At 43.8% G+C, this 27,820-nt stretch overlaps 1 protein-coding gene and 1 pseudogene across 5 annotated transcripts in view; one reads left to right on the plus strand and one right to left on the minus strand.

Moving 5' to 3' along the window:
- DMRT2 (doublesex and mab-3 related transcription factor 2) overlaps window positions 1-27,820 on the plus strand; it is a 128,619-nt gene that overhangs the window by 82,297 nt on the left and 18,502 nt on the right. Inside the window, exons 5-7 of one of the 4 annotated variants that reach the window (XM_089316400.1) lie at window positions 7,666-7,738; window positions 23,177-23,212; window positions 24,033-24,092. In XM_089316400.1, the coding sequence (XP_089172526.1) occupies window positions 7,666-7,738; window positions 23,177-23,212; window positions 24,033-24,092 (169 nt within the window). Of the gene's footprint in view, window positions 1-7,665; window positions 7,739-23,176; window positions 23,262-24,032; window positions 24,093-27,820 lie in introns of those variants that run through there. The other 3 variants (XM_089316406.1, XM_089316408.1, XM_089316415.1) reach the window with 3 other exon arrangements.
- Window positions 5,615-6,996, minus strand: LOC100354493 (sphingolipid delta(4)-desaturase/C4-monooxygenase DES2 pseudogene; annotated as a pseudogene). Its single transcript, XR_016227479.1, has one exon. The product of XR_016227479.1 is annotated as a sphingolipid delta(4)-desaturase/C4-monooxygenase DES2 pseudogene (transcript).

Below are 27,820 nucleotides of genomic sequence, written 5' to 3' on the forward strand. Positions count from 1 at the left end.
TCATATATACAGTTTTTTTTTTTTTTTTTTGACAGGCAGAGTGGACAATGAGAGAGACAGAGAGAAAGGTCTTCCTTTTGCCGTTGGTTCACCCTCCAATGGCCGCCGTGGCCAGCACACTGCGGCCGGCGCATTGCGCTGATCTGAAGCCAGGAGCCAGGTGCTTCTCCTGGTCTCCCATGGGGTGCAGGGCCCAAGCACTTGGGCCATCCTCCACTGCACTCCCTGGCCACAGCAGAGAGCTGGCCTGGAAGAGGGGCAACCGGGACAGAATCCGGTGCCCCGACCAGGACTAGAACCTGGTGTGTTGGCGCCGCAAGGTGGAGGATTAGCCTGTTGAGCTGCGGTGCCAGCGTATATATACAGTTTTAAGAACATAATGATACTTCCCACTCTGCCGTTCCACTCTCCCTCTCTTGCTCCTATTCTCCCTCCCTATTCCTTTCTTATTTTTTCTCTTACTTTTTTCAATGACACATACTTTCAATTTATGATCACAAGCTTAATCCTCCACTAAATAAAGAATTCAACAAGTAGTAAGTGGAAAATCCACTGTTCCTCAGGAATGAAGACAAGGGCTATAAACAGTAATCAAATCTCAAAATGTGAAGACCTCTTATGTCTGTCTCCTTGCATAGATTTCATATTTTTTTAAAAAATTTTTTGACAGGCAGAGTTAGAAACAGAGAGAAAAGTCTTCCTTTTTTCGTTAGTTCACCCTGCAAATGGCCGCTACAGCTAGCGCACTGCGCTGATCCGAAGCTGGGAGCCAGGTGCTTCTTCCTGGTCTCCCATGCGGGTGCAGGGCCCAGGGACTTGGGCTATCCTCCACTGCCTTCCCGGGCCACAGCAGAGAGCTGGACTGGAAGAGGGGCAGCCGGGACAGAATCCGGTGCCCCAACTGGGACTAGAACCTGGTGTGCCGGCGCCGCAGGCGGAGGATTAGCCTAGTGATCCGCAGCACCGGCCCAGATTTCATATTTTTGAACCAAGATAAACTTAGATTTCAATTCCATTTTCCCATGAACCTAAAAAATATTTTTTGATGTCTTCAACTTATTTGAAAGGCAGAACAGAGAGAATGAGACAAAAGAGACAGAAGGTGTTGCTATTCCTTGGTTCACTACTGAAATTCTGTGATAGCCAGAGTTGTACCAGCCTGCAGCTGGGAGCAGGAGCAAAATGCAGCTCTCTCACATGAGGGCAGGGACCCAGTTACTTGAACTATCACCTCTGCCTGTCAGGTTCTATGTTTGCAGGAAGTTGAGAATTGAACCCAGGTACTCTGATATGGGATTCAGACATCTTAACTGCTAGCTAAATCCCTGCCCCTCCATGGGCTTTCTGGAGTACTATGGTACCCTTTTGTTTACTTGGCTAGCTTGCTTTGCTACCTTGGCAAATGCAGCCCATAGAAAACCTCTTTACCAACATCCACTCTTCCTAATTTTTCCTGCCACTTAAGGTAGGATGGCCAGATTAAGGACACAGTGAGACTCTGAAGGCCTGTCACATGCTGGGTGTGACATATGGGCTTCAACGTTTTAACATGGAGGATCTTCTGTCTTCCCTTATTTAGGAACAGATCCAGAAATCAAGAAATAAATAGGTAATACCCCCCACTCTCCCCACAGCCCAGTAATTTGAGCCTTTCTGGTCTTTTTTTTTTTTCTTTTCTTTTTCTTGCTGGTCTTTAAATATATATCTCCTAGTTACTTAGGCTGCATGGAGGAAGGATAGGAAAGAAGGACCATCAGCAGCTCGCTCAGCTAACCCTCTCTTCTCCCAAACAGTTCAACTCTAGTGTAAACCACACTTACTGGATTCGCAAAACAAAAGCCCTGCATTCTTGGTTGAGTGGGATATATGTTCACTTAATAGTTAGGTCACTCTCTGAGAGGCAGTTAAAACAGGGTCATCTGTAAAAGACATCTGCTGAGCTTGGGTACAACTCTGCATTGTGGCTTTGTGACCCTGTGTTTAAGTAACTTCCATTATTATTCATGTACTGACCTCAGAGAGGGGCCACACACAACCCCCCCACCCCCAAAATTTATAACTGGGTTCTTCTGAACCTCGCAAAGTGCTCTCGGTAACAGGCGTGCAAAGAAAAATAACTCTTTCCATCTTGCTATAATTCTGGTGATATTTTTAGCACCTCTTAAATACTAGCACCCCAGGCAACTCCTGTCTGACCCACCCTTTAGTCAGGCTCTGCATAGAACAGAGTATAAAAAAGAGGGAAGAAGAAATGTGTGGTAATGAGAGATTACTGGAACTATTTAAAAGCTCATAAAATGCAGATAAACTTCCAATGTGTGATGCTTAGCCAATGTGTAAATCATATTTGTCAGAATACTGTGAAGATCCAAGATATTAGGAATAAGATCTATTTTGGTTCATTTCACTCCTCTTCAAATGAAGGAAATAACAAAGAATAAACTATAAAACTTTATATCCTTTCAAAAGGTTTTCATGGGTATGATGTCATTTCTTTTTAACTGAAAATGCAAACTTCTCAGTTCGTAATACCTTATTGTCATTTGTCATTCGTCCATGTAATACTCTTACTGCATGATTTTTCCCTCTTTACTCCCCAACTTCCTTCCCTAGTTCCTTCTTCCCAATAAGTTTCTGAACTAATATGTTGGTAATGAATCTTTGCAGATGCATGCGTTCTAGTAAAATATGGGGTATTGTTTGTAACATGTTCCTGTTTTATGTTTATAATTCAATACTGTTTTAAAGATTAATGTTGCTACAACTACAGTTAGTTCATTAATTTTAACTCTTGTATGGTATCCCACAGTGTACATTCACTCTACTTTGTATGTCTTGTAAAAACTGTGGTAAAATACACAGAGGAAAACATTTACCATTGTACCCATTTTTATACATACAGTGTCTGGCATCAGGTACATTCATATTTTTCTATAACTGTCATTACCAGCCATCTGCAGAATTTTCTCATCTTTCCAAAATGAAACTCTGTTGAGCAGTAACTCTTCTCCTCTGTACGCTTATCCTTTGGCAATCACTATTGCATCTGTTGCATTTTACTGCTCCCCTCCTGATGGACACCTAGGTTGTCTTCAAGACACAATACCACAAAGCATACCACAACCAGTGACCTCATGCAGATCCCCTGTGAAGCTGTGTAGACCCAGAAGGGGGTTTGGGATCACAGGGTCCATTGCTTTCTAGAGTGACTGTACCAGTCCACAGTGTCCTCAGCAGCCTTACAGTGTTCCCATCTTACTCCTCCTGCCTTCTCTGCATATATCCCATTTTTTAAAATTCCGATAGTCTTTTCACTTGAAATTCTTTGTTTATTAGGGAATTTGGTATTTCTTAATATTTGTATTAGTCACTTGAGCTTTCCTTTCTGAGAATTTGACTATTTAATACTTTTGTTATTTTAAAATTCAGTTTTGTACGTTGTTTTTGTTAACTTTTTTTAAGATCTATTTATTTATTTGAAAGAGTTAGAGAGAAAGAGGGAGAGACGGAAATCATCCACCTGCTGGTGGTTCACTCTCCAGATGATCACAATGGCCAGAGCTGGGCCAAGCCAAAGTGAGGGGCCAGGAGCTTCTTCCAGGTCACCCACATAGGTGGCACAGAACCAAGCACTTGGGCCATCTTCTGCTGCTTTTCCTAGGCCATTAGTAGGGAGCTAGATTGAAAGTGGAGCATGGGGCTGGCACTGTGGCACAGTGGGTTAAAGCTCTGGCCAGAAGCACCAGCACCTCATATGGGCACTGGTTCTAGTCCCAGCTGCTCCTCTTTTGATCCAGTTCTCTGCTGTGGCCTGGGAAAGCAGCGGAAGATGGCCCCAGTCCTTGGGCCCCTGCACCCATGCGGGAGACACGGAAGAAGCTCCTGGCTCCTGGCTTCAGATCGGCGTAACTCCGGCCGTTGTGGCCATCTGAGGAATGAATCAGCGGATGGATGGAAGACCTCTCTCTGTCTCTACATCTCTCTGTAACTCTTTCAAATAAATAAAATAAATCTTAAAAAAAAAAAAAAAGAAAAAAGAAAGTCGAGCAGCTGAGATACCAACTGTTACCCATATGGGATGCTGGCATTGCAGGCTGTGGCTTTACCTGCTGTGTCGCAATGTCAGCCCTATGTTCTGTTAATTTTAATGAGATTTTGTACATTATAATTGGTAAGTTTTTGCTGGTTTGGGGTATTAAAAATGAGGGTGTTTCAGGGCTGGTGCTGTGCTACAATGGACTGAGCTGCTGCTTGTGGTGCCAGCATCCAATATGGGTGCTGATTTGAATCCTGGCTGCACCACTTCTGATCCAGCTCCTTGGCCTGGGTGCTTGGGTCACTGCACCCACATTGGAAACCTGGGTAAAGCTCTTGGCTCCTGGCTGTGGCCTGGCCTGGCCATGGCCATTGTGACCATTTAGGGAGCAACTAGTAGATGGAAGATCTCTTACTCTCTCTGCCTGTGCCTCTCTGTTAAAAGAAAAAAAGACGGCCGGCGCCGTGTCTCAATAGGCTAATCCTCCGCCTTGCGGCGCCGGCACACCAGGTTCTAGTCCTGGTCGGGCGCTGGATTATGTCCCGGTTGCCCCTCTTCCAGGCCAGCTCTCTGCTATGTCCCGGGAGTGCAGTGGAGGATGGCCCAAGTCCTTGGAACCCTGCACCCGCATGGGAGACCAGGAAAAGCACCTGGCTCCTGGCTTCGGATCAGCGCGGCGCGCCAGCCGTGGCAGCCATTGGAGGGTGAACCAACGGCAAAAGGAAGACCTTTCTCTCTCTCTCACTGTCCACTCTGCCTGTCAAAAAGAAAAAAGAAAAAAAAAAAAAAGAGAGAGAGAGGAGAGTTTCCCCCTGCAAATCATCACTTACCTGTTTGTTACTTTGTCTATGACAGTCTGCATCTTAACAGAATCAAATTAATTTTATTGTTAAGAGTTTGTGTTTTTTAATTAATTAATTTTTGACAGGCAGAGTTAGACAGTGAGAGAGAGACAGAGAGAAAGGTCCTCCTTTTTCCGTTGGTTCACCCCCCAAATGGCCGCCACAGCCGGCGTGCTGCGCCCATCCGAAGCCAGGAGCCAGGTGCTTCCTCCTGGTCTCCCACGTGGAGGATTAGCCCAGCGAGCCGCGCCACCAGCACCCCACGTTCTAGTCCTGGTTGGGGCGCCGGATTCTGTCCCAGTTGCTCCTCTTCCAGTCCAGCTCTCTGCTGTGGCCTGGGAAGGCAGTGGAGGATGGCCCAAGTGCCTGGGCCCCGCATCTTCGCCAACCTGCCCATCGGCATGCCCTACTCTGCCTCCTTCAAGAAGTACCATGTAGACCACCACCGCTACCTGGGCGGCGACAGGCTGGATGTGGACGTGCCCATGCGCCTGGAGGGCCGGTTCTTCTGCACGCCGGCCTGCAAGCTGCTCTGGCTGGTGCTGCAGCCCTTGTTCTACTTGCTGTGGCTGCTCTGCGCACACCCCAAAGCCATGACGTGCATGGGGTGTTCAACGCCCTGGTGCAGCTGCCAGTGGATGCCGCCATCCTCAGCCTCTGGGGGGTGAAGCCCATGGTCTGCCTGCTGGCCAGCACCTTCTTTTTTTTTTTTTTTGAAAACAAACGCTGGATTTAATTTAGAGCACGGGGCACCAGTGAAGTCAGCTCCATGGAGACCACGGGCACAGGGCCAGCAGGTCAGGGTGGGGGGTCTGAGCCTTACCTGGTAAGGCCCGGAAAGGTGCCCAGCGAGTCCACGAGCAGATGGGCTTCTCTGGCCACTGGGTGCGGCCTCCGATGGTTGCTCCCAGGGCTCCCTGGGGGCCAGATGCAGCCAAGCCTGCACTGGGCCTGAGGCGGTGGGGCGTGCGTGGCACTGGCTGTGCAGTGGGGCCGGTGGAGTCCAGGGCGCCCACTCAGGATGGAGACCCGGAGGCAGGGTCCTCTGCCAGCTTGCACACCCACTTCACCCTGGCGAAGGGCCTCAGGGAGTCCTCGAATACAAAGTCCCAGAGCACCTTCACCCACGAGTGGTGCCGTGGCAGGTGGTCGTAGTACTCCGGCGGTGGTAGTACTCTGGAGAGATCTTCCGCACCAGGGGCAGGTAGCAGCTGGGGATGCTGGGGAAGTCGTGGTGATCCTCGTGGTAGCCCATGTTGAAGGTGATGTAGTTGAGGGCCCCATAGTAGGAGTAGGTCTCTTGGCCCTTGAGGAACATGTAGTGCTCAGCAACAAAGTGGCCCGAGATGGGGTACAGCCCAGGCCCAGGAAGGTGCTGGCCTGCAGGCAGGCCATGGGCTTCACCCCCCAGAGGCTGAGGATGGCGGCATCCACTGGCAGCTGCACCAGGGCGTTGAACACCTCCATGCACGTCATGGCTTTGGGGTGCGCGCAGAGCAGCCGCAGCGAGTAGAACAAGGGCTGCAGCACCAGCCAGAGCAGCTTGCAGGCCGGCGTGCAGAAGAACTGGCCCTCCAGGCACGTGGGCACGTCCACATCCAGCCTGTCACCGCCCAGGTAGCGGTGGTAGTCTACATGGTACTTCTTGAAGGAGGCAGAATAGGGTATACCGATGGGCAGGTTGGTGAAGATGGCGAACCAGCGGTTGTGGGCGGTGGCTCCCGTGCTGAAGGCGGTGTTGTGTGAGATGTGGATGGCCAGCGTCAACGAGTGGTTCACGCAGCCGCCGAAGGTGTAGGCCCAGAAGAGCAGCCAGCGCCAGGCCAGCCCCCGCACCAGCCAACAGGCCAGCTGCTGTGCCAGCACCATCCCGAGCACGACCCACTTGAGGTGAGAGTCCGGCCGCATCAGGGCCTTGATGGCTGGGTACTTGGCGAGCATCTCCTTGTGCGGCTGCGTGTGCAGCTGGTCGGTGTAGACCCACTCGAAGTCACCGCGGCTCGTGCTGCTGCCCTCTGACTTTCTCTCTCTAACTCTGCCTGTCAAAAAAAAAAAAAAAAAAAAAAAAAAAAAGAAAAGAAAAGAGTTTGTGTTTTGAGTATGTTGTTCCAGAAGTATTTACCCCATGCCATGTGAAAAACATACCATTGTGAGTATATTTAAATTTTTTCTATACATTTATTTTAGTTTCTTTATATTTTCTATATATTTCTTTTATATTGTCACCTCTGCATTTATGTCTTTAATCTATCTGAGTGCACCTTTTTATAGTTTTATGTAAGTTAAAAGGTCCAGCCTTATTTTGCCTCATCATAGGGATCCACTTTCTCCTCAGAATTCTTAATCCATACTTTCTCCATTGTTTTGTGGTTTCACCTTTATCTTTTTTTTTTAAATATTTATTTATTTATTTGAAAGGCAAAATTAGAGAGAGGCAGAGGCAGAGCGAAAGAGATTGGTCTTCCATCTACTGGTTCACTCCCCAGATGGCCGCAATGGCCAGGGCTATGCCAATCTGAAGCCAGGAGCCAGGAGCTTCTTCCGGGTCTCCCACTTGGGTGCAGGGGACCAAGGACTTGGGCCATCCTCTGCTGCTTTCCCAGGCCATATCAGAGATCTGGATTGGAAGTAGAGCAGCTGGGTCCCCAACCAGCAGCCATACGGGATACTGCCACTGCAGATGGTGACTTTACCTACTATGCCACAGCGGTAGCCCCTCCACCTTTATCTTACAAGACGTTCCCATGGATGTGTGGCGCTATTTCTGAGAATTCTCTTCTTTTCCAGTGGTCCCTTTGCTGTTTCTGATTCTGTATCATGCTGTTTTTATGGCTTTGGCCTAGTTTCAGTGTCTGCTGGGGTGAGTATCCTCTCCATGTTTATCTATTCAAAATGACCTTTGCCATTTGTGCAATTTAGTTTTCTACATCAGTTTTAGAATGAGTTTGTGGAATTCTTTAAGAAGATCTTGGAAACAGGTCTTCAAAGAAGGAGGTACCTTTCTCTGAAGGGAGGAGAGAACCTCCACTTTGACTATGACCTTGTCTAAACAACATAAGAGTCGGAGAACTCAGAGGGCTTCCATAGCCTTGGAAACTCATGACTGGAGCATAGGGAGATTACTGATGCCATAGACAGGAGTGTCAATTTGTAAAGTCAACAACAGGAGTCACTGTGCACTTACTCCTCATGTAGGATCTCTGTCCTTAATGTGCTGTGCATTGAGATTTAATGCTATAACGAGTACTCAAACAATATATTTCACTTTGTGTTTCTAGGGGGGTGCAAACTGTTGAAATCTTTACTTAATGCATACTAAACTGATCTTCTGTAAAAAAAAAAAAAAAAAAGAAATTATCAATTCCCAACTTGACTCTCACTGGGATTAAACATGACAATAGGTCTGATCTGATTTCATCATCATTTAAAAAAATCATCTATTATTTTTCACTTTATGTTTCTGTGTGGGAGCAAACTGTTGAAATCCTTACTTAATGTATACTAAGCTGATCTTCTGTAGATAAAGAGAATCGAAAATGAATCTTGATGTGAATGGAAGGGGAGAGGGAGTGGGAAAGGGGAGGGTTGTGGGTGGGAGGGACGGTATGGGGGGGAAGCCATTGTAATCCATAAGTCGTACTTTGGAAATTTATATTCATTAAATAAAAGTTAAAAAAAAAAAAGAAAACTGAAAAAAAAAAAGAAAAAAAAAAGAAGATCTTGGAAACTTGAGAAGGGTTCATTGAACATATAGATTAATTTTGGGAGCACTGACACCTTTACTTTGTATGTCATTCTACACATGAGCAATTGATGTCTCTCCATTTCTCCATTTATTCAGGCTTTTTTTTTAATGTCCTTTAATGGGATATTTTTAGTTTTTATTTAAAAAGGCCAAAAGCATACTTTGGTTCATATGTAGATATGTTATCGTTTGTGTTACTTTTGTAAGTGGGATCTTATTTTCAAGGGTGTCATTTATATAGAAGAATACTTGTGTTTTTTGATAAATTATCTTATAATACAATAAGTTTGCTAAACCTGGAAATTCTAATAGTTTGATGAATCTCTTAATATTTCTGTGTGGTAATATAGTTGTCTGAAAATCATGTTTTACCTTTCCCATTGAATCTTTATATTTCTAACATCTTTTTTTTACTTATTGATTATTCTTTGTAATGCTATCTTAAATGAAGAAATGATAAGGAATTCTTATTTTGTGTCCAAAAATTATTTGGAGTAAGTTTTTCCCTTAGATGTGATGTTTAATGTAGGTTTTTGGTATGTAGCTTATTTAAAGCCAAGGAATTATCTCATATTCATAATTCTCTAGAGTCACTGAACTTTGTTAAATTCTTTGTCTGCATGTTCTTAATCAAGATTTTTGTCCTCCCTGCCATAATGACTCTCACTCTGGGGAATAAAAGGGAAGAAAGAGAAGGTGGGATAATTAAGCATCTGTCCCATGCCAAGGAATACTCATAGATTAATGTGAGAATAAGAGATCACGGACAGGCTCTATGAATGATATAAGGGCAGGGAGTCTGTGGTTCTTTAGGGCTTCATTGAAAGCAATGGAAGGGATTGTAAGAGAAACAAAGTCATATTAATTGTATAATGCTGTGATTAAAAGGAAAAGTAACCTGCCGCATAATCACATGCTGGGAACATTGCAGGAGGGTAGTGAAGCTAACCACTGTCCTTTGGTTTTTAGATTTTTTTTTTATTTTTGCTTAAGTAGTCCATCCTGTATAGATAGATGACTAACTGTGTATTCCCTTTGCCCGTATGGCTGCTATTGCAAATAAATTGCATCTCCCCATTGGTAAATGGTAATAATAAACAAAATTTAAAAAAAATGAAAAAAAAGGAAAGGTGGCCTAAATTTGTTATTTCCTATGTTCCTGGTTCTGAGTTTGGTGATTTAAAAATTTTTGTGCCCCTTAAGCCTCAGAACAACATTGTAAAGTGAACATCATTTATGCCATTTTAAAGATGAGGAAACAAAGGTTTGAAGAAGTTTAAACCTGTCCAAATTTTGGTGGCCAGCAAATGACAGAGCCACTGTTAAAACTTAGGTCTGTCTCCAAAGCTCAGATTTTCCCCTATCTGTTCCTTCAAAGGTTTCTAATGACAATACTAAAACCTAGCCAGTCAGCAAAACAAAATGTTTCACCCTAATATCTACAAATTTAGGGAAAAGAAACCCAGAGCTCCTTTGAGAGATGAATGATTCCAGCACTAGAACAAGATGAACTTGGAATATGTTGTTATTTCAGAAAGTAAAACTGCCCTTATAAAATGTGATGAAATCTGTCAAAAGGATATAAGAATCATCTTGAAAAGCCTCCAGCTGGCCAAATCTGGAAAAATTTGGACATCAAAAGAAGTAAGAATAGCAATTCATTGTAACTCATTGAATAAAATAAAAATATACAAGTCTACAGTGGTAAGAAAATAAATAAAAAAGAGAGGAGAAAAGATGTTTCTTCCTTGAAGTAGAATGCCAACCAGTAGACCTGGAGGGCTTGGTGTAATTGGAAACATCACAATTTTAAAATCATCACAAAAAAGATTGGTTTAGGCTTCAGTCATCAATGGGAGCCATATCTAGTGTGTAAATTTTGATATGCACCATTATGTTTTCATAGTCGCAAAATGTTTCTCCATCCATTATTTATTAGGTGCGAGGGAAGAAAGTAATAAATATACAGTGGATAAACTGGACAACACCTTGACAAAATAATAAAAATTAATATCACCAGTTTGAACTTATATGCCTCCAGATGTGATAGTTTGTGAAGGACACAACATCACTTTATGTAGTATTCTGGTCAAACATGTGTAACCTGAATCTTATCATAAGGAAACAGCCAAATCCAGATTGAGGAACATTCTACAGAGTAGCTGACCTTTGCTGAGACACCAAGAAACTGTTCCATATTTAAATAGATGAAAAATATATAACATACAACATCCAATACATGGCCCTTGACAGGATCACGTAGTGGAGATGGAACTATTTTGAAAGATGATATTGGTACGATTGACAAAACTGGATTGTGGACTGTAGACTAGATAAAACTATTATATTTAGGTTATATTTCCTGAATTAGATAATTACCAAAATATTATAAAAACCCATCTTCTTTAGAATATGTATCAAAGCATTAAGGACAAAATAGGCATTCTGAAATGTTTAAGAAAAGAAGTAAATAATAAAACGTATATAGATAGAAGAATAAGAAAGCAAATGTGGCAATATGGTAAAAAAAGATTAGTGAAACTAAGTAAAGGACATTTGGGGGTTTTCCAAATTGTTCTTACGTATTTCCAATCAGTTTGAAGTTATTTGAGAACTTTAAAAATTGAGCAAGAATTAGTAAGTGTGGCTGTTTGTTGAAAACACTGATGGATTTTGACAGTTAACATTTGATTCATATGTCTCTGTTTCTCCATAAGAATGGGTTAGAACTACTGAAGGGCATATTTGTACCAAGATTAAGTCATTGGAAGAAAAGTTGTTGGTTTAACTAACTTCTCTTGTTTGTAGGTTTAGTGATGCTATTATAGGGAAAGGAGGTATTTATTGGTGATTATAGGGTTTTGTTTTTTTCCTTGCTCAAAATGGGATATGCCAAGCTTAACCATTTCAATTTTGCCAAGATTCTTGCAGCTCTATTTCCAGCATGGTATATTTATATTAATATTCTTTATGAAATCAGCCCTCTATGACACCCTGCACCTTCAGAGACTGAAAATAACTCTTAGTCTGTATTTACTCTCTAACTGTGCTCCAAAGTTCTGTACAGAGTTCTGAGTAACTTTTGGGATATTTTTTAAGTGGCACCAAAGTTATCCTGATTGTATTATCTCTAATGTTTTTCCTATCAGATATGAATAGAGATTTCACAAGTTGAGTTATATATATATATTTTTAATTATTGTTTGACACACATTTAAAAATTGTGATGGGGCAGGTGGTTGGCCCAGTGATTAAGACACTAGTTAGCATGCCTGCATCTTTTTAAATTTTATTTATTTATTTTTTGACAGGCAGAGTTAGACAGTGAGAGAGAGAGAGAGACAGAAAGGTCTTCCTTCCATTGGTTCACCCCATAAATGGCCGCTACAGCCAGCGCGCTGTGCCAATCTGAAGCCAGAAGCCAGGTGCTTTCTTCTGGTCTCCCATGCGGGTGCAGGGCCCAAGGACTTGGGCCATCTCCACTGCCTTCCCGGCCACAGCAGAGAGCTGGACTGAAAGAAGAGCAACCTGGAAAGAATCCGGTGCCCCAACTGGGACTAGAACCCGGGGTGCCAGTGCTGCAGGCGGAGTATTAGCCTAGTGAGCCACAGCGCCGGCCAGCATGCCTGCATCTTACACCAGGTTCCTGAAAATGCAGATCCTGGGAGACATCAGTGATAGCTCAAGTAACTGGGTCCCTGCCACCCTTAAGGGAGAACTGAAATGATTGTCTAGCTATTGGCTTTGGCCCAACCCTGTTCTTAACAATGCTGGCATTTGGCAAGTGAGTAAGTAGATAGTAGTGCTTGCCTTCTCTGTCTCTCCCTTTCATATTAAAAAAAATAAATTATGATAAGATACACAGAATATGACATTTATTACCTTAACCATTTTAATTGTATAATTCAGTAGCATTAAGTACATTTCACATTGTTGTGCTACCATCACTATAATCCATCTCCAGAACTTTTCATGTTGCAAAATTGAAATTCTACCCATTAAACAATAACTCTGATATCCCTTTCGCCAGACAATGACGACTGTCTTTCTACTTTCTACTTTCTGTGACAGTGGATTTAGGTCCTCTCATATGTGTAATAATATTTATTCTTTTGTTACTGTTTTATTTCCCCTGGCATAATGTCCTCAATATTCATCTATATTATAGCATGTTTTAAAAGCTAAATGGTATTCCATTGTATGAATATACCATAATTTCTTTATTCATCCATCAATGGACATTTGGTTTATGTCCATCTTTGGCCTCTTGTGAGTGTCACTAAACATTGCTGCATAAATATCCATTTATGTTTCTATTTTTAATTCTTTTGGGCATGTACCCTGAGTGAAATTGCTTGATAATATGATAATTCAAGTGTTTTAATTAAACATTTTTAGATTAATTTATTTTCATTTCAGAGAAAGCAATAGCAAGTGAGAGATAGACAGAGTCCTACTGAGAGATCTTCTGTCTACTGGTTTACTATGCAAATGCCTGCAACAGCCAGGGCCAGGATAGGCTAAAGCCAGGGTCCTGGAACTCAATCCAGTTTTCCCATGTGGGTGGCAGAGACCCAAATACTTGAGCCATCATCTGCTTTCTAGGGTGCACATTAGCAGGAAGCTAGGTTGGAAGAAAAGATGAGACTTGAACCAGGCATTCTGATATTGATTGTGAGCATCTCAATGGTACTTACCCTCTGCGCCAACTCTTAGTGTTTAATTTTTTGAGGAACTACCATACCACTTGCTATGGTGGTTATAATATTTCATGTTTCTATCACCAGACATACATAAGGATTCGAAATTCTTCTCATTCTCACCAACTTTTTGCTTTTTCTCTTTCTCTCTCTCTCTCTTCCTTTCTTCCTCCCTCCAAGCCTACATTCCTTCCTTCCTTTCTCCCTTCCCTTCCCCTCCCTCCCTGCCTCCCTGCCTCCCTCCCTCCCTGCCTTCCTTCCTGCCTGTCTGCCTGTCTTCTTCTTTTCCTTCCTTTCTTTCTGTCTGTCCTAATGGGTGTCAGGTGATATCTTATTGGTTGAGAGTGTTTCTTTTAAATGCAAATTTATTTGAGAAGAAAACAGAAATATTATCAGTTATCAATACACTAGAGTATTAGTGCATAATAATATATATTTTTTTCTGAAAATAATTGCTCTCTTGAAAAAGGCAGCCAACAGATACATCTGTATGGGAAGCATCTGTGTGTGGTAGAAAGAGCCCTGAGCTTGAGGTCAGGGGCCTCTCTCTGACATATTACTATGAAGCTGTTGATCAGTCAATAGAATCCACAGTGCTTCAGTTTCTTTATCTGAAAACATGTGCATAATATGATATAGCAGTGGTTATCAAACTTCAGTGCACATCTGAATCACCTGCAGAGCTTGTTGAACAGATTGCGGCATCTACTCTCAATTTCTGATTCACTGGATTGTGGGTGGGCCATGAGAGTTGCATGTCTGCAGATGATGTGAGCCCAGGGACCACACTATGAAAACCATGGATCTACAGGCTTGTTTTAGGAGTCAGGTAATATAAGTGAAATAATTTCATGCAATTTTTAAGCACCATGAAATGCCGTAAATTGATTTCATCATGCAAGAATAGAAAGGTCCTCTGAAAAAGGCAGTGGAATCCAGAGCAGCACTTCTCAGGACTGCACTAAAATCTCTGGGACTTGAGCATTCTGAGAAGTGAGCCAGCAAGGAGAGAATTTCAAGAAAGATACGGGCTTTGGGAATGAAGCTGGGAAAGTGTTAAAAAACTAAGGTGCAAATTTCCCGAGAATCAATTCTGCCTCCTCTTTGAGGCCTCAGTAAGGAATTCTGTTTGGCTATGAGGAAGAGAAAGCCCAATGAACAGGCATAGTAACATCTCCTTAAACATGTAAGGTCTTTTTTTTTTTTTTTCTCATGGAACAATAATCTTAAAGGCAGAAAGTTAATGGTTCAGGGGCTTGAAGGTTTCAATACTGAGGTCTGTGATTTTCTTGTCCCTTTCATGTGTGTGTAACGTGGGTGCTGCAGGTCCAGCCATTACATCTGCTTTCCTTGAAGATATGAAGAGAAAATGACCAGGAGGAAAGGTCAGCATCTGTATTAGGGAGGCAAAGCTTTCCCAGAAATTCTTAGCAGTTTTCTTCTTATGCCTAAATGTCCTAAGCTGTTTCTTGACCATTCGTAGTTTAAGATTGGCTAAAAAATGTTGTTTGAGAACCTTGCTAACCCAAACTAAATTAAGATTATGTTAGAAAGATGGAATACGCTTGCAGTCTATCCTAGATTTTTAATTTTTCCTGCACCTAGTGAGACCAGCATGGGAAAAGCTGCCAGTCTGAGTTCTCTCATTCTTATTTTACATTTGAGCACTTTGTGTATGTGTGTGGCTGCTGCCATCAGTATTTTAGTGTTTGTGGCAGATTGAAATTTCAGAACACTTTCATTCATATTAGTGCATTTGCTTTCCTGAGTCACCCTGAGAGATGGCTTGGCCCTATTTGTAGGTGAGAGGATAGCGGTTCCTTTCCCCTTTGTATCTCTTTTGAGTTTTATTCCCTGCGTTTTTGTAGCCAGTCATCACATTGTGGGCTCTTCAAGTAGAAAACAGGGCATGCTTTTAATTTCTCAGGCAAAATCCCAGCCTTGTCTATGTTGTCACTGTATGGAAAATTTTCTTTTTATTTATTTATTTATTTATTTTTGACAGGCAGAGTGGACAGTGTGAGAGAGAGACAGAGAGAAAGGTCTTCCTTTGCCGTTGGTCACCCTCCAATGGCTGCCGCGGCTGGTGTGCTGTGGCCGGTGCACCGCGCTGATCCGATGGCAGGAGCCAGGTACTTATCCTGGTCTCCCATGGGGTGCAGGGTCCAAGCACTTGGGCCATCCTCCACTGCACTCCCTGGCCACAGCAGAGAGCTGGCCTGGAAGAGGGGCAACCGGGACAGAATCCGGCACCCCGACCAGGACTAGAACCTGGTGTGCCGGCGCCGCAAGGCGGAAGATTAGCCTAGTGAGCCGCGGTGCCGGCCAAAAATTTTCTTTAGTATGTGTTCTCAGCTAGGATTTATGATTTTCTCATCCTCTCAGTCCACTTCCCATGAACTTGAGGCACTAATGAAGTTGGGCACATGTGTTGTTTTTCCTTAGAAATGTACTTTGTAAATATCAAATAATATATTTATTGGTGATTTCTCTTTAAATTTTTTGTGAGCTTGAAGGAGAGTGGAGAATGAAATCATATCATTACAGGAAGTAAATGTTAACAGTGTTTTTGAAAAAGTGGATATTCAGGAAGATTTGAAAGGGGTAAGGGTGGTATTTGGGCCCACAGGATGGTGGCAGGCCGTGTGCCTCAGGCAGAGAGGCTCTATGGGGAAGAAGGACTGGAAGGAGGACAGGAAAGCAGATGGTCAGGTCTGGCCAGAGGACACAAGAGTGGGAGGAAATCAGAGCTGAGAACAACAGTCGTGCTACATAGAGCTAAAATGTGAGAATGTCAGGTAGGAGAAGCGTGCCAGCCATGGGTGCTGTGGTCCAGACAGGAAAATAGAAAAGGAGATACTGATGGGAGAAGCACTGAGTGCCTAGAAGGGAAATAACATTCCCGAGAAGGTAGGGGTGTGGGGAGAAATAAGCTACCATAGATAAGTCTTTTAAACTGAATTCTGCGAACATTTACTGAGTGTCATAGATAAAAATATAGACAACCCCCCAACACCCCAAAAGAATCCATATCCAGATCCCAGGAACCTGGGAATATTCTGTCTGACTTGGCAAAAGGGACTTGGAGGATGTGATTAAATTCATGATTTTGAGATGGGGGATTATTTTGGATTATTTATTTTGGCCCATAGTAATTACAAGGGTCCTGAGATGTTGAAGAGGTAGGTAGAAAGAAATACAGAGAGGAAGCTGGGGAGGAGGGGAGGAGGAGAGAAGGAGGTGGAGATTTGAGTTGAAAATGCTGTGCTATTGGCTTTGAAATTGCATAGAGAGGCTATGCCTGGGGATTGCAGGTGGCTTTTAGAAGCTAAATGGGGAAGGGAATATATTTTCCTATACAGCCTCCAGAAGGAATACAACACTGATTTTAGGCCAATGAAACCCATGTTGGATCTATGACCATTTGTTTTCATTTAAATACTAGGCATGTGGTCATTTGTTACAGTAAAAATGAAGAGCTAATACACTGAATTAGTACCAAAGGGTGTAAGGGGTGAGAAAACATAAAGATGAATGAGATAAATTCTAATGTTTTGATGGTTTTCATCCCAGGGGTCCAAGTCATTGATCTTCAAAGATTCACAAAAACCACCTGGGGGAATCCTGCACTTGACCCTTGATGTTGATATTGTTGGTCGTAGGAGCACACTTGGTTTAGCAGTGGTAAGGTGGTAGGTCTGCTGTACAAGCTAGGCAGCCAAGAACAGTAAAGCCTTTTAGTTGTCATAATAGACAAAATGGTTCAGATTTAGACGTTGAAAATGGTTGGAATGATCATCTGACCTTAAAGATTTGAAACTTCCTAGTGGAGGGAACTTAGAGTTCTAAGCTTTTTAAAAAATATTTTTTGTGTGTGATATTCCGACAAGAGGACATATATGAAAGCAATGGGTAATTTACAAAGCAGTATGTATTGACATTACTAAGACTGTGGATGAGAGCAGATTTGACAAAGCACAAGTGTTACTGGGAACTCATTCTTTTCTTGCCAAATTGAAATTGAATTGATAGAAAAATACTTGGATGAAAACAATCCCAATGTTTATTCCAGTCTTATTCTTTTCTGGCTCTGTTTTGTTATGACTGTAGTACACACAATTAGCTTAACAGTTGGAAAATAAATTGCATGCAAAGGAGAAAATAATAGTCACCTGTAACTCCGTAATTCAAAAATAACCAGAAACTAGATGTAGTTGATTGAAAGTCCTCTGAGGGTTTTTGCAGATTGTTGTTTCTCTTTGGTGTTATAGAAAAACACTTCTGTATGCTCTTGTGTTTTGCGCTTCCAATAATGGGTTCTTATAACTCTAATGTTTTAGACTGCTAAAATTCAACCACTTTTCTAGGAAAGTTTTTTTTTAATTACTTTCCCTTTGAATATTAAAAACGTTCTTTTTTTAAACTTTTATTTAATAAATATAAATTTCCAATGTATAGCTTTTGGATTACAGTGGCTTCCCTCCCCCCATAACTTCCCTTCCACCTGCAACCCTCCCATCTCCTGCTCCCTCTCCCATTCCATTCACATCAAGATTCATTTTCAATTATCAGTTTAGCATAAAGATTTCAACAGTTTGCACCAACACAGAAACACAAAGTGTAAAGTGCTGTTTGAGTACTAGTTATAGCATTAATTCACAATGTACAACACATTAAAGACAGAGATCCTACATGGGGAGTAAGTGCACAGTGACTCCTGTTGTTGACTGACAATTGACACTCTTGTTTATGACGTCAGTAATCTCCCTAGGCTCTTGTCATGAGTTGCCAAAACTATGGAAACCTTTTGAGTTCGCCAATTCTGACCTTATTTAAGGTCATAGTCAAAGTGGAAGTTCTCCCTTCAGAGAAAGGTACCTTCTTCTTTGATGGCCCGTTCTTTCCACTGGGATCTCACTCGCAGAGATCTTGGACCATGAATGTGCCAACACACTTTCATTCTAACATGTAAATTTGCAGGAGGGAGAGTGAACTTCTGCAGCCCTGGGAATTAAATTTGGTTCTATAAGACGTTCCCTTTGTTTTCCACATGACTGTGCTTGGTGACATGTGGGGAGCAACTCGGACTAGACTAAGTTACTGGAATTAAGACTTATTCTATGCATCTGCTCTCCCACAATATGGCGCTGAGAAGGGAGAAACAGCTTCTACACAGCTGCCTCCAGTTCAACCAATAAACAGCAGGACCTGCTCCTGATTGGAGGAGGGCAGCGTACTCGGCGTGTGGGTAGCAGAGTTGGGATTGGTGGAAGAGGACTATAAAGGAGGAGAGAGACAACATGCACCAAGAACATCTATCTGAAGGAACACCTGTGCAGCCCCCGGGAGAGCCGGCCGGCGGTATGCCGCTCCCCCGTGGAAGTGGGGAAAATGGCTAGGGGGAACCGCCCTTCCACGGAGGTGGAAGGGTCGGTAGCCAACCCGGGAAGAACCAGCAGCAAACCCGGGGAGGGCCGAGCAGACGAAAGAACAGCGCAGGGTCCTGTGTCGTTCCTCCACGAAGAGGGGGAGCGACAGTGACAGAAGCAGCAGCACACATAGGAAAACATCCTGACTCAACAGGCACACATCCTCCTGTGTAGAAGTCTCCTCTCTACCCTGGGAGGGTTGCCCCGGAGTTTCACATTAAACATCACTGTATCACCAAAGCATGTTCTGCCCTCTCTCTCAGGACTGGAGTTGAGTCTGAAGGGTGCCATAAAGCCCACTTTATGGCGCTGATGAATCATGGAGGAGAGGTCCTGGCGGCAGCTGGAGCCAACCACAGACCCAAAGAGGAAAGCTGCAGGTGGAGTCCACGGTTCAGGGGTCACACGGATTCAGGAGTTGCAGATTAATACCCACATCAGGATACCCTGGGGAATCATAGCATCCTAAAACATTAAGAACAAAGCGGAAAGCTCGATCTGGTGGGCTTTAAGGACACATGCTGATACAAAGCCAGGACTGCATCACTTGGCTACAGCAAGACAAGAGATGCTTGTCTTTATTTTGGTAATTCTTGCTCCTGCAACCCAAAAGCCGGGATGTGATGAACTTCTTTTTAAATTTGGTATTTGAAGTATGTTCCTTTTTTTCTTTTTTTTTTGACAAGCAGAGTGGACAGTGAGAGAGAGAGACAGAGAGAAAGGTCTTCCTTTTGCCGTTGGTTTTAAAGGTACTATTTCATCTTCCCAGTTCAGTTCTGAGCAGCTTAGCACCATTTGATGAGAGCCCCAGCCTCCCTCTGTGGCTAGTGTGGCCTCTCCTTTCTGCTCCTTGATGCTCTGATGCAAAACAAGGTCTATGTGGTTGCAGCAGTGTCTGTGGTGACCGCCTCCAGGATCCTTCCCTCTCAGCAGTGCCCACTAGGTGACGCCTGTGAATGGAACAGGCTCTCCGAAATATGAGCCCTCTTCTCTTTCCTTCCCAGGCTGATGTCTTGGGTAGATGTTGAAGTAGCCAGACCCGAAGGGACTCTTTAGTGCCTCTGCTTAGTGAGAGGGCATGTGATGTCAGCTCATTTCCTTCCAATGGGGGATTCTGTTGTCTCTGTGTAGTACCAGTATAGGCAGTGGTCAAATTATAAAAGCAGGAGAAAAAAAACTCCCTCAAAACCATGTATAACCTGAATAGCTTTAGATTCCTGGGTAGGTTTTAACTGCTTTACAAATGCAAACAGTTTCCCAAATGAAATTGACTTTCCATGATCCTAGGGTGGCAAACTGAATTACAAGGGCACATCAAAGAGTTCATGGAAAAATGGAATTAAAAGATAATTTTCATGCAAAAAATGTGAAATACATGCATAAGAATGATCTTGAAGCAGTTCATGACAAATGTATATTATGAAAACATGCATAGATTTCAAAAACTTTTTTCTAAAAATAAGCTTATCTTCTAATTCCATTTTCCATGAACTTCTTGAGGTATCCTGGTATGTGCAAATTAAAAAAAAAATTAGATGTATTTATTTTAAAGGCAGACTGAGAGAAAGAGGGGGTGGCAGAGGGCGAGGGAGGGAAGGAGGGGGGGAGAGACAGACAGAGAGAGAGATCTTCGTTCTGTCTGCTGGTTCACTGTCCTAATGGCTGTAACAGCCAGGTCTGGGCCTGACTGAAACCAGGAGCCAGGAACTGTATCCAAGTCTCCCACATGTGTGGCAGGGGCCCGAGCACTGGGGCCATCTTCTGGTGTTTTCACAGGTACATTAGCAGGGAGCTGGATCGGAAGTGGAGAGGTTGAGACTAGAACCGGCACTCAGATATGGGATGCTGATGATGCAGGCAGTGGCTTAACCCTCTGTGCTGCAGTGCTAGCTGTGATATGTTTGCTTTCTAGAAAGAACATTGTAGACAGGTGTGATGATCTTTCATGATAGCCGTGGTTCCCAAACTGGAGTGTGGATTGGAAAGGACTGGGAAACCAGGCATTTCTGAGGCCCACTCACAGTTTATGATTTCAAAGGCCTTGGGTAGGGCTGAGCATTTACACCTCTGACAAGTTCCAAGGGGATGCTGTTGTTCCTGGTTTGGGACCTCACCCAGAGAACCACAGCACAACAGTCTTTCTGTTGTAAATATGCCTGGGATAGACGCTGGTATGGAGAGAGATGTGGGGCTGGAAGGGGCATGGGACACACTGAGCTACAGCAAAAGTCAGTTGCTTCCTTTCTTCCTACAGCTCTTCCCACGTTCTCCTTGTTCCAGAGAATGTCTCCTATGTGTTGTGATTTTTCTGGATGAATTTTCTGGATGAATCCCTACCAGACAGGGATACATTAAACCTAATGGCAAGACAGGGACAGAGGCAGCTGGGCTATTGCTGGAGGTACATTGAAGTGATTTATTTAAATTTTCTTGTTTTTCTAGTAGGGAAATGAAATGGCATCTCTGTATCACAGGTGTTCAAGTGCTTTTTAAATGGCTAAGTGTTTAAAGTGACAGTCAAGGTTATGAAGGTTATACGAGAGCACATTCATACAGGTTTCTGAATGTCTTCAGTAAGCTCTTATGGTTCCTTAGGGGCTGAGAGAGTGGGTGTTGTCTGTTTGTGTGAAAATATAATTCTTCCCATTACTCCCAGACTGCTCTTGAAGTATGTGTTTAGTACACCTCAGTGTTTCCTTATGTGACATAGCCTCTTTGTATACATTTTTGGATGTTATGTCTTTTTTACTTTTTTTTTTATTTTTTAGGAAGAGACAGGGAGAAACAGAGAGAGAGGTTTTCCATCCTCTAGTTCACTCCAAAATGACTGCAACAGCTGGAGCTGGGCTGATTCAAAGCCAGGAGCCCAGAACTTCTTTTGGGTCACCCATATGGGTGCAGGAGCCCAAGCAATTGGGCCATCCTCCACTGCTTTCCCAGGCCATCAGCAGAGAGCTGGATTGGAAGAGGAGCAGCTGGGGCCCAAACCAGTGCCCATATGGAATGCCAGCACTGCAGGCAAAGGTTTAACCCACTGCACCACAGTGCTGGCCCTCTTCTTTTTTAAAATTAGATGTCCGTGTTTACTTTCCATCAACCCTGTTTCCATTTTGCTTTAGAGACTGTGAAGGGTGGCTTATGACTGGGAGGTGGCTGTTCCTACCCATTCAGTGGCCTGAGCAGTGGGAACTGCAGCCCAGGCGTCAGCAGAGGACTGAATGCCCTGGCCTTCAATGGGGGAACTGCTGAATAGGCACAGAGGGCCCCTGCATGCCTTCGGACCCCTCTGCAACTTCAGGTTGAGCAGCAGTAAACTCAGGATCTGGGGCACTGCATGAACCCTGAAATCCCTCCTTGGTCATAGTTTTCTCAGCAGCAGCCTGCTTGTCTTTTTCAGTCTCTTCAGTAGAAGTAGAGCTCAGTGACCTCCCATGGGTGTTTGTGGGAGGTGGCACCACACATGGAGAGAGCCTCCTGGGCCAGCAGCCACCACATCAGACTCACTGAGTAGGCTCTCTGGTAATTGCATGGGATGGCAATTTCCACATAGCCCAGAGGACTCCGTGTTTCACAGAGCAGTGGTAGGCAAGTTCACAGAAGATGGCTCTGTGAGGGCCTGGTGGTCAGCCCTGGGTTAGTAACCACCAGTCGATGTTGTTCCTAGAAAGCTGCCTGGATCTGCTTAGTGAAGGTCCCAGGCATGAAGTGACCAGCAATAGGAGTAGCTCCAGTGGCAGCAGCAAACTTCCGCTCAGCCACTGTGGCCAGTGTTCCTGGGGAATGAGACACTGACATCAGCAGGGTTTTTAGTGGTAGCGGTGGCACCAGGTCTTCTTCAGGTTTATAGTGTCGATGCTACCAACACTCTTCTTTTCATAAATGCCCTTTCCATTTGCAAGTCTGCATTGGTGCCGCCTAGGTGGGTTTCTATGGAAGGAATTTTTTTTAACTTTTATTTAATGAATATACATTTCCAAAGTACAGCTTATGGGTTACAGTGGCTCCCACCTCCATAACTTCCCTCTCACCCGCAACCCTCCCCTTTCCCGCTCCCTCTCCCCTTCCATTCACATCAAGATTCATTTCAGTTCTCTTTATATACAGAAGATCAGTTTAGCACCGATCAGGGAGAACATATGATATTTGTCCCTTTGGGACTGGCTTATTTCACTCAGCATGATGTTTTCCAGATTCCTCCATTTTGTTGCAAATGACCGGATTTCATTGTTTTTTACTGCTGTATAGTATTCTATAGAGTACATGTCCCATAATTTGTTTATCCCGTCTACTGTTGATGGGCATTTAGGTTGATTCCAGGTCTTAGCTATTGTGAATTGAGCTGCAATAAACATTAAGGTGCAGACCTTTTTTTTTTTTTTGTTTTATGGAAGGAATTTGAGGGCATGCTCCTTCTTCATTTGCAGGACATCAAGGGCTCTGGACATTGTGACAGCTTCCCTGTAAGTTATGCCAGGAACCAAGAAGAGCCTTGTATGGACTCCTCTCTGGGTAGTATGGAAAGGCCTTTTTCTACTTATTTATTTATATATATATATATATTTAAAGATTTTATTTATTTTATTTGAGAGGCAGAGTTACAGACAGTGAGAGGGAGCAACAGAGAAAGAGGTCTTCCATCCACTGGCTTACTCCCCAAATGGCTGCAATGGTCACAGCTGTGCCGATGCGAAGCCAGGAGCCAGGTGCTTCTTCTTGGTCTCCCACGTGGGTGCAGGGGCCCAAGGACTTGGGCCATCTTCCACTGCTTTCCCAGAACATAACAGAGAGCTAGACTGGAAGAGGAACAACCAGGACTAGAACTGGCACCCATATGGGATGCTGGTGCTGCAGGCATAGGATTAACCTACTGCACCATGGCGCCGGCACCTCCACTTCTTTCTAAATGATCTGCAGCACAAGATAGGATTAGTCTGATGATTTCCTTTCTATAAGTGAGGGCTATGGTTTAGGGAGGCTGGTTAGAAGGCAAACTAGCAAGACCTAGTCCCTGGATTTTAGTTTCCAGGCTCTGTCTCTATTTTTCAGCCCTGCTCTTCCACCTTGACTCTGGGCAAATTTCCACTTAGTTTCCCGTAGTTGTGTCTTGTTAAAATCGGGGTCCCCATCAGAGATGGTGTTCCCCCGGACACACTGAAATATTCATCTGTCGGGTTGATGGCAGGGTGGGCAGGCATTTTCCTGTCTATCTTTCAGACAATGACCGTGAAATCCCTTCCACAAGAACACAGAGATTTTGTTCTGCTCTGTTTCTAATTTCAGAACAATAAGTCTCCAATGCACCACCACCCACCGGAAAAAGAGCACACAGTGACTGACAAGGTGAGGTCTTTGTTTGGTTGTATTTCAAATCTTTTGCTTTCCGAAAACCTTAACACTTGGCTATAAATCACTGAAAGGTGGATGTTCTTTGAAATGAATTTTGCATGAAATGTCAGCCAGAGTCTAGGGGACAGCTATGATATTTATGACCGTTGGTGTTTCTTAGAGGAGGTAAAAGAAAATGAAGTCAATATAGTTTGGGTTAGTACTGGGGGCAGCAAAGAAAGGGAAGATAGAGAGCAAATCTCTTTCTCTTGCTCACTTTGTCTTCGCTATTTTCGGAGTGCCATACTCAAAGCAAAGGGTTCTTGAGTGTTTATCCATATGAGTAAAGTGTGGTTAAGAATGTGGGCAGCTGTGTAAAGGGAAAATAAACAAACCTGAAACTACTATTGGGAACGTAGTTGTTAGTAGGGAGATTGTTTTACTAAGTCCCCCATTTCAGAAAGACCATTCGATCCTACTCACAGCTCTCTGTAATTTGATTTGGAAAGTAAACTGTCCTGTTTGTTTGGCGAGGAAATGTTGCAGAGGTACTGTGGCATCCATGCATCCCCCTCCATTGACAGGAAAACACAGAACATCTTTGCTTGTCATTTGAGGGCTTCCACATCCAATACTTAATATAGCTAACGTTTTCTTCCACTAGTCTATTCTGCTAACTGGATTCCTGTCACTTGGGTCCCGTGGATATTTGTGCAAATGTGTCTTTGCTTGAAAACATCTTCTTCCCTTCTCTGCCGAAGTGGTTCTTGATCATTAAAAATAACTCAAAATTTCATTGAAATAATCCACATACCATATAAACGGATCAATTTGATATACAATTCTAGGGTTTTGGGTATTTAGGAGTTGTGCAGCCATCACCCAAAAAAGAAACCCTGTGCCAATTAACACTCTGAATCTAGGAGTATCTAAAAATAAATGTATAGTTTCTGTCTAGATTTGCCTATTTAGGATAAGTCCTTTAAATACAATCATTCAGTGTGCTCCTTTTTGTGGCCTGCATCTTTCACCAAGTAGCATGTTTTTTTTTTTTTTTTTTTTTTTTTGACAGGCAGAGTGGACAGTGAGAGAGAGAGAGACAGAGAGAAAGGTCTTCCTTTTGCCATTGGTTCACCCTCCAATGGCCGCCGCGGCCGGCACGCTGCGGCCGGCGCACCGCGCTGATCCGATGGCAGGAGCCAGGAGCCAGGTGCTTATCCTGGTCTCCCATGGGGTGCAGGGCCCAAGCACCTGGGCCATCCTCCACTGCACTCCCTGGCCACAGCAGAGGGCTGGCCTGGAAGAGGGGCAACCGGGACAGAATCCGGCGCCCCGACCGGGACTAGAACCCGGTGTGCCGGCGCCGCTAGGCGGAGGATTAGCCTAGTGAGCCGCGGCGCCGGCCCAAGTAGCATGTTTTTAAGGTTCCTAGTTTTTTTTTTTTGTTTGTTTGTTTTTTTAAGATTTATTTATTTGAAAGTCAGAGTTACACAGAGAGAGAAGGAGAGGCAGAGAGAGAGAAGTCTTCCATCCACTGGTTCACTCCCCAACTGGCTACAACAGCTGGAACTGCTCAGATTTGAAGCCAGGAGCCAGGAGCTTCTTCCAGGTCTCCCACTTGGGTGCAGGGGACCAAGGACTTGGGCCATCCTCTACTACTTTCCCAGGCCATAGCAGAGAGCTGGCTCAAAGTGGAGCAGCTAGGTCTTGAACTGGCACCTATATGTGATGCTGGCACTGCAGGAGGTGGCCTTAACCCGTTACACCACAGCACCAGCCCCAAATGTTCCTAGTTTTATCATGCCTCAGTACTTCATTCATTTTTATTGTTAAATAATGTCCATTGTATGGGCAGAAAACATTTGTCCACTCATCAGCTGCTGGGCATTTGTATTGTTTGTACCTTTTGGCTATTATGAATGCCACTGCTGTAGATAATGTACAAGTTTTTGTCTGGGCCTGTGTTTTCATTTCTCTTGGATGTATACCAAGGGGTGACATTACTTGGTTAGATGCCTCTGAGTAACCTTTGAGTAACTCCAGATTGTCCATAAAAACTACCATTTTACATTCCTACCAGCAATGGAAGGATTGTGATTTCTCCATCAATTTCCTTGCCAGCATAAGCTATTATTTGTCTTTTCTAATTTTAGCTATCCTAAAGGGTATAAAGTGATTTTGATTTGCACTTCCCTGAGAACTAATGAGATGACTTCTGAAAGCATTTTCCAATAGATGTACAAGGATTCTTCAAAAAGTTTTTGTAGGGGCATGCATTTAGCCTCATGGGTAAGATGTTCACATACCAAATTGAAGTGTCTGGGGTTTGATTCCCAGCTCTGGCTCTAGATGCCAGCTTCCTGCTAATGCTGACCCTGGGATACAATGGTGATGGCCCAAGTTATTGGGTGTTCCTGTCACCTACTTGGGAGACCTGGATGGCTTCCTGTCTCCTGGACTTGGCCTTAGCCTTTGTAGACATTTGGATAATTATCCAGAAAATGGAACTGCACTCTCTGCCTCTCAAATGAAAAGTTTGTGAAAGATAGAATTAAAAGATACTTGTTTTGGAAAAAAAAAATTTGAAATTCATGCATGGTCTTTTCGTAATATGTGTTTTCATGCATTTTTTGAAGTGCCCTTACATATTTTACTTGCATGATGAGAGGGTTTTTTTTTGAGAGAGACAGAGAGAAAGGTCTTCCTTTTGTTGGTTCACCCCCCAAATGGCTGCTACAGCCAGCGGGCTGCGCCGATCCAAAGCCAGGAGCCAGGTACTTCCTCCTGGTCTCCCACACAGGTGCAGGGCCCAAGCACTTGGGCCATCCTCCACTGCCTTCCTGGGCCACAGCAGAGAGCTGGACTGGAAGAGGAGTAACTGGGACAGAATCTGGCGCCTCAACCGGGACTAGAACCCGGTGTGCCGGTGCCACAGGCGGAGGATTAGCCTAGCCTCCGGTCTCAGCAACTGTTGGCTTAGGAGCTGGCAGGTCAGGGATAGTGTCCCAGGTTTCCTTAGGGGCTTCCCTTGGTGCAGGCAGGGCTGTACCTGTTGGAACAGTGTCTTGCCACCACATTTTTTTTAATTTATTTTTATTTTATTTATTTATTTTTTTTTGACAGGCAGAGTGGACAGTGAGAGAGAGAGAGAGAGAGAGAGAGAAAGGTCTTCCTTTTGCCATTGGTTCACCCTCCAATGGCCGCCGCGGCCAGCGCGCTGCGGCCAGCGCACCGCGCTGATCCAATGGCAGGAGCCAGGAGCCAGGTGCTTTTCCTGGTCTCCCATGGGGTGCAGGGCCCAAGCACCTGGGCCATCCTCCACTGCACTCCCTCGCCACAGCAGAGAGCTGGCCTGGAAGAGGGGCAACTGGGACAGAATCCGGCGCCCCGACCGGGACTAGAACCTGGTGTGCCGGCGCCGCAAGGCGGAGGATTAGCCTAGTGAGCCGCGGCACCGGCCTTGCCACCACATTTTTGAAAATTAATTTTAATTAGTTTTTAACAGATTCAATTTAGTTCTTAGATATAATTCTAAGAACATAATGATATCTCACTCCCACTCTCCCTCCTTCTCCCTTTCACTCTTTCCTTTTTTAGTTTTTGAAATAACATCTTTTAAATTTATACTACAGTTAAAAGAATTAATGCTTCACTGAATAAGAACTTTAACAAATAAAAAGCAAAAACCTCTAGTTAAGTGAGACTATAGACAATGGTTATATATAATAATTGAATGGAAAAAT

This window comes from Oryctolagus cuniculus, chromosome 1 (assembly GCF_051225735.1).
Source record: "Oryctolagus cuniculus isolate XC-2025 breed Fujian yellow rabbit chromosome 1, ASM5122573v1, whole genome shotgun sequence".
Lineage (NCBI taxonomy): Eukaryota > Metazoa > Chordata > Mammalia > Lagomorpha > Leporidae > Oryctolagus > Oryctolagus cuniculus.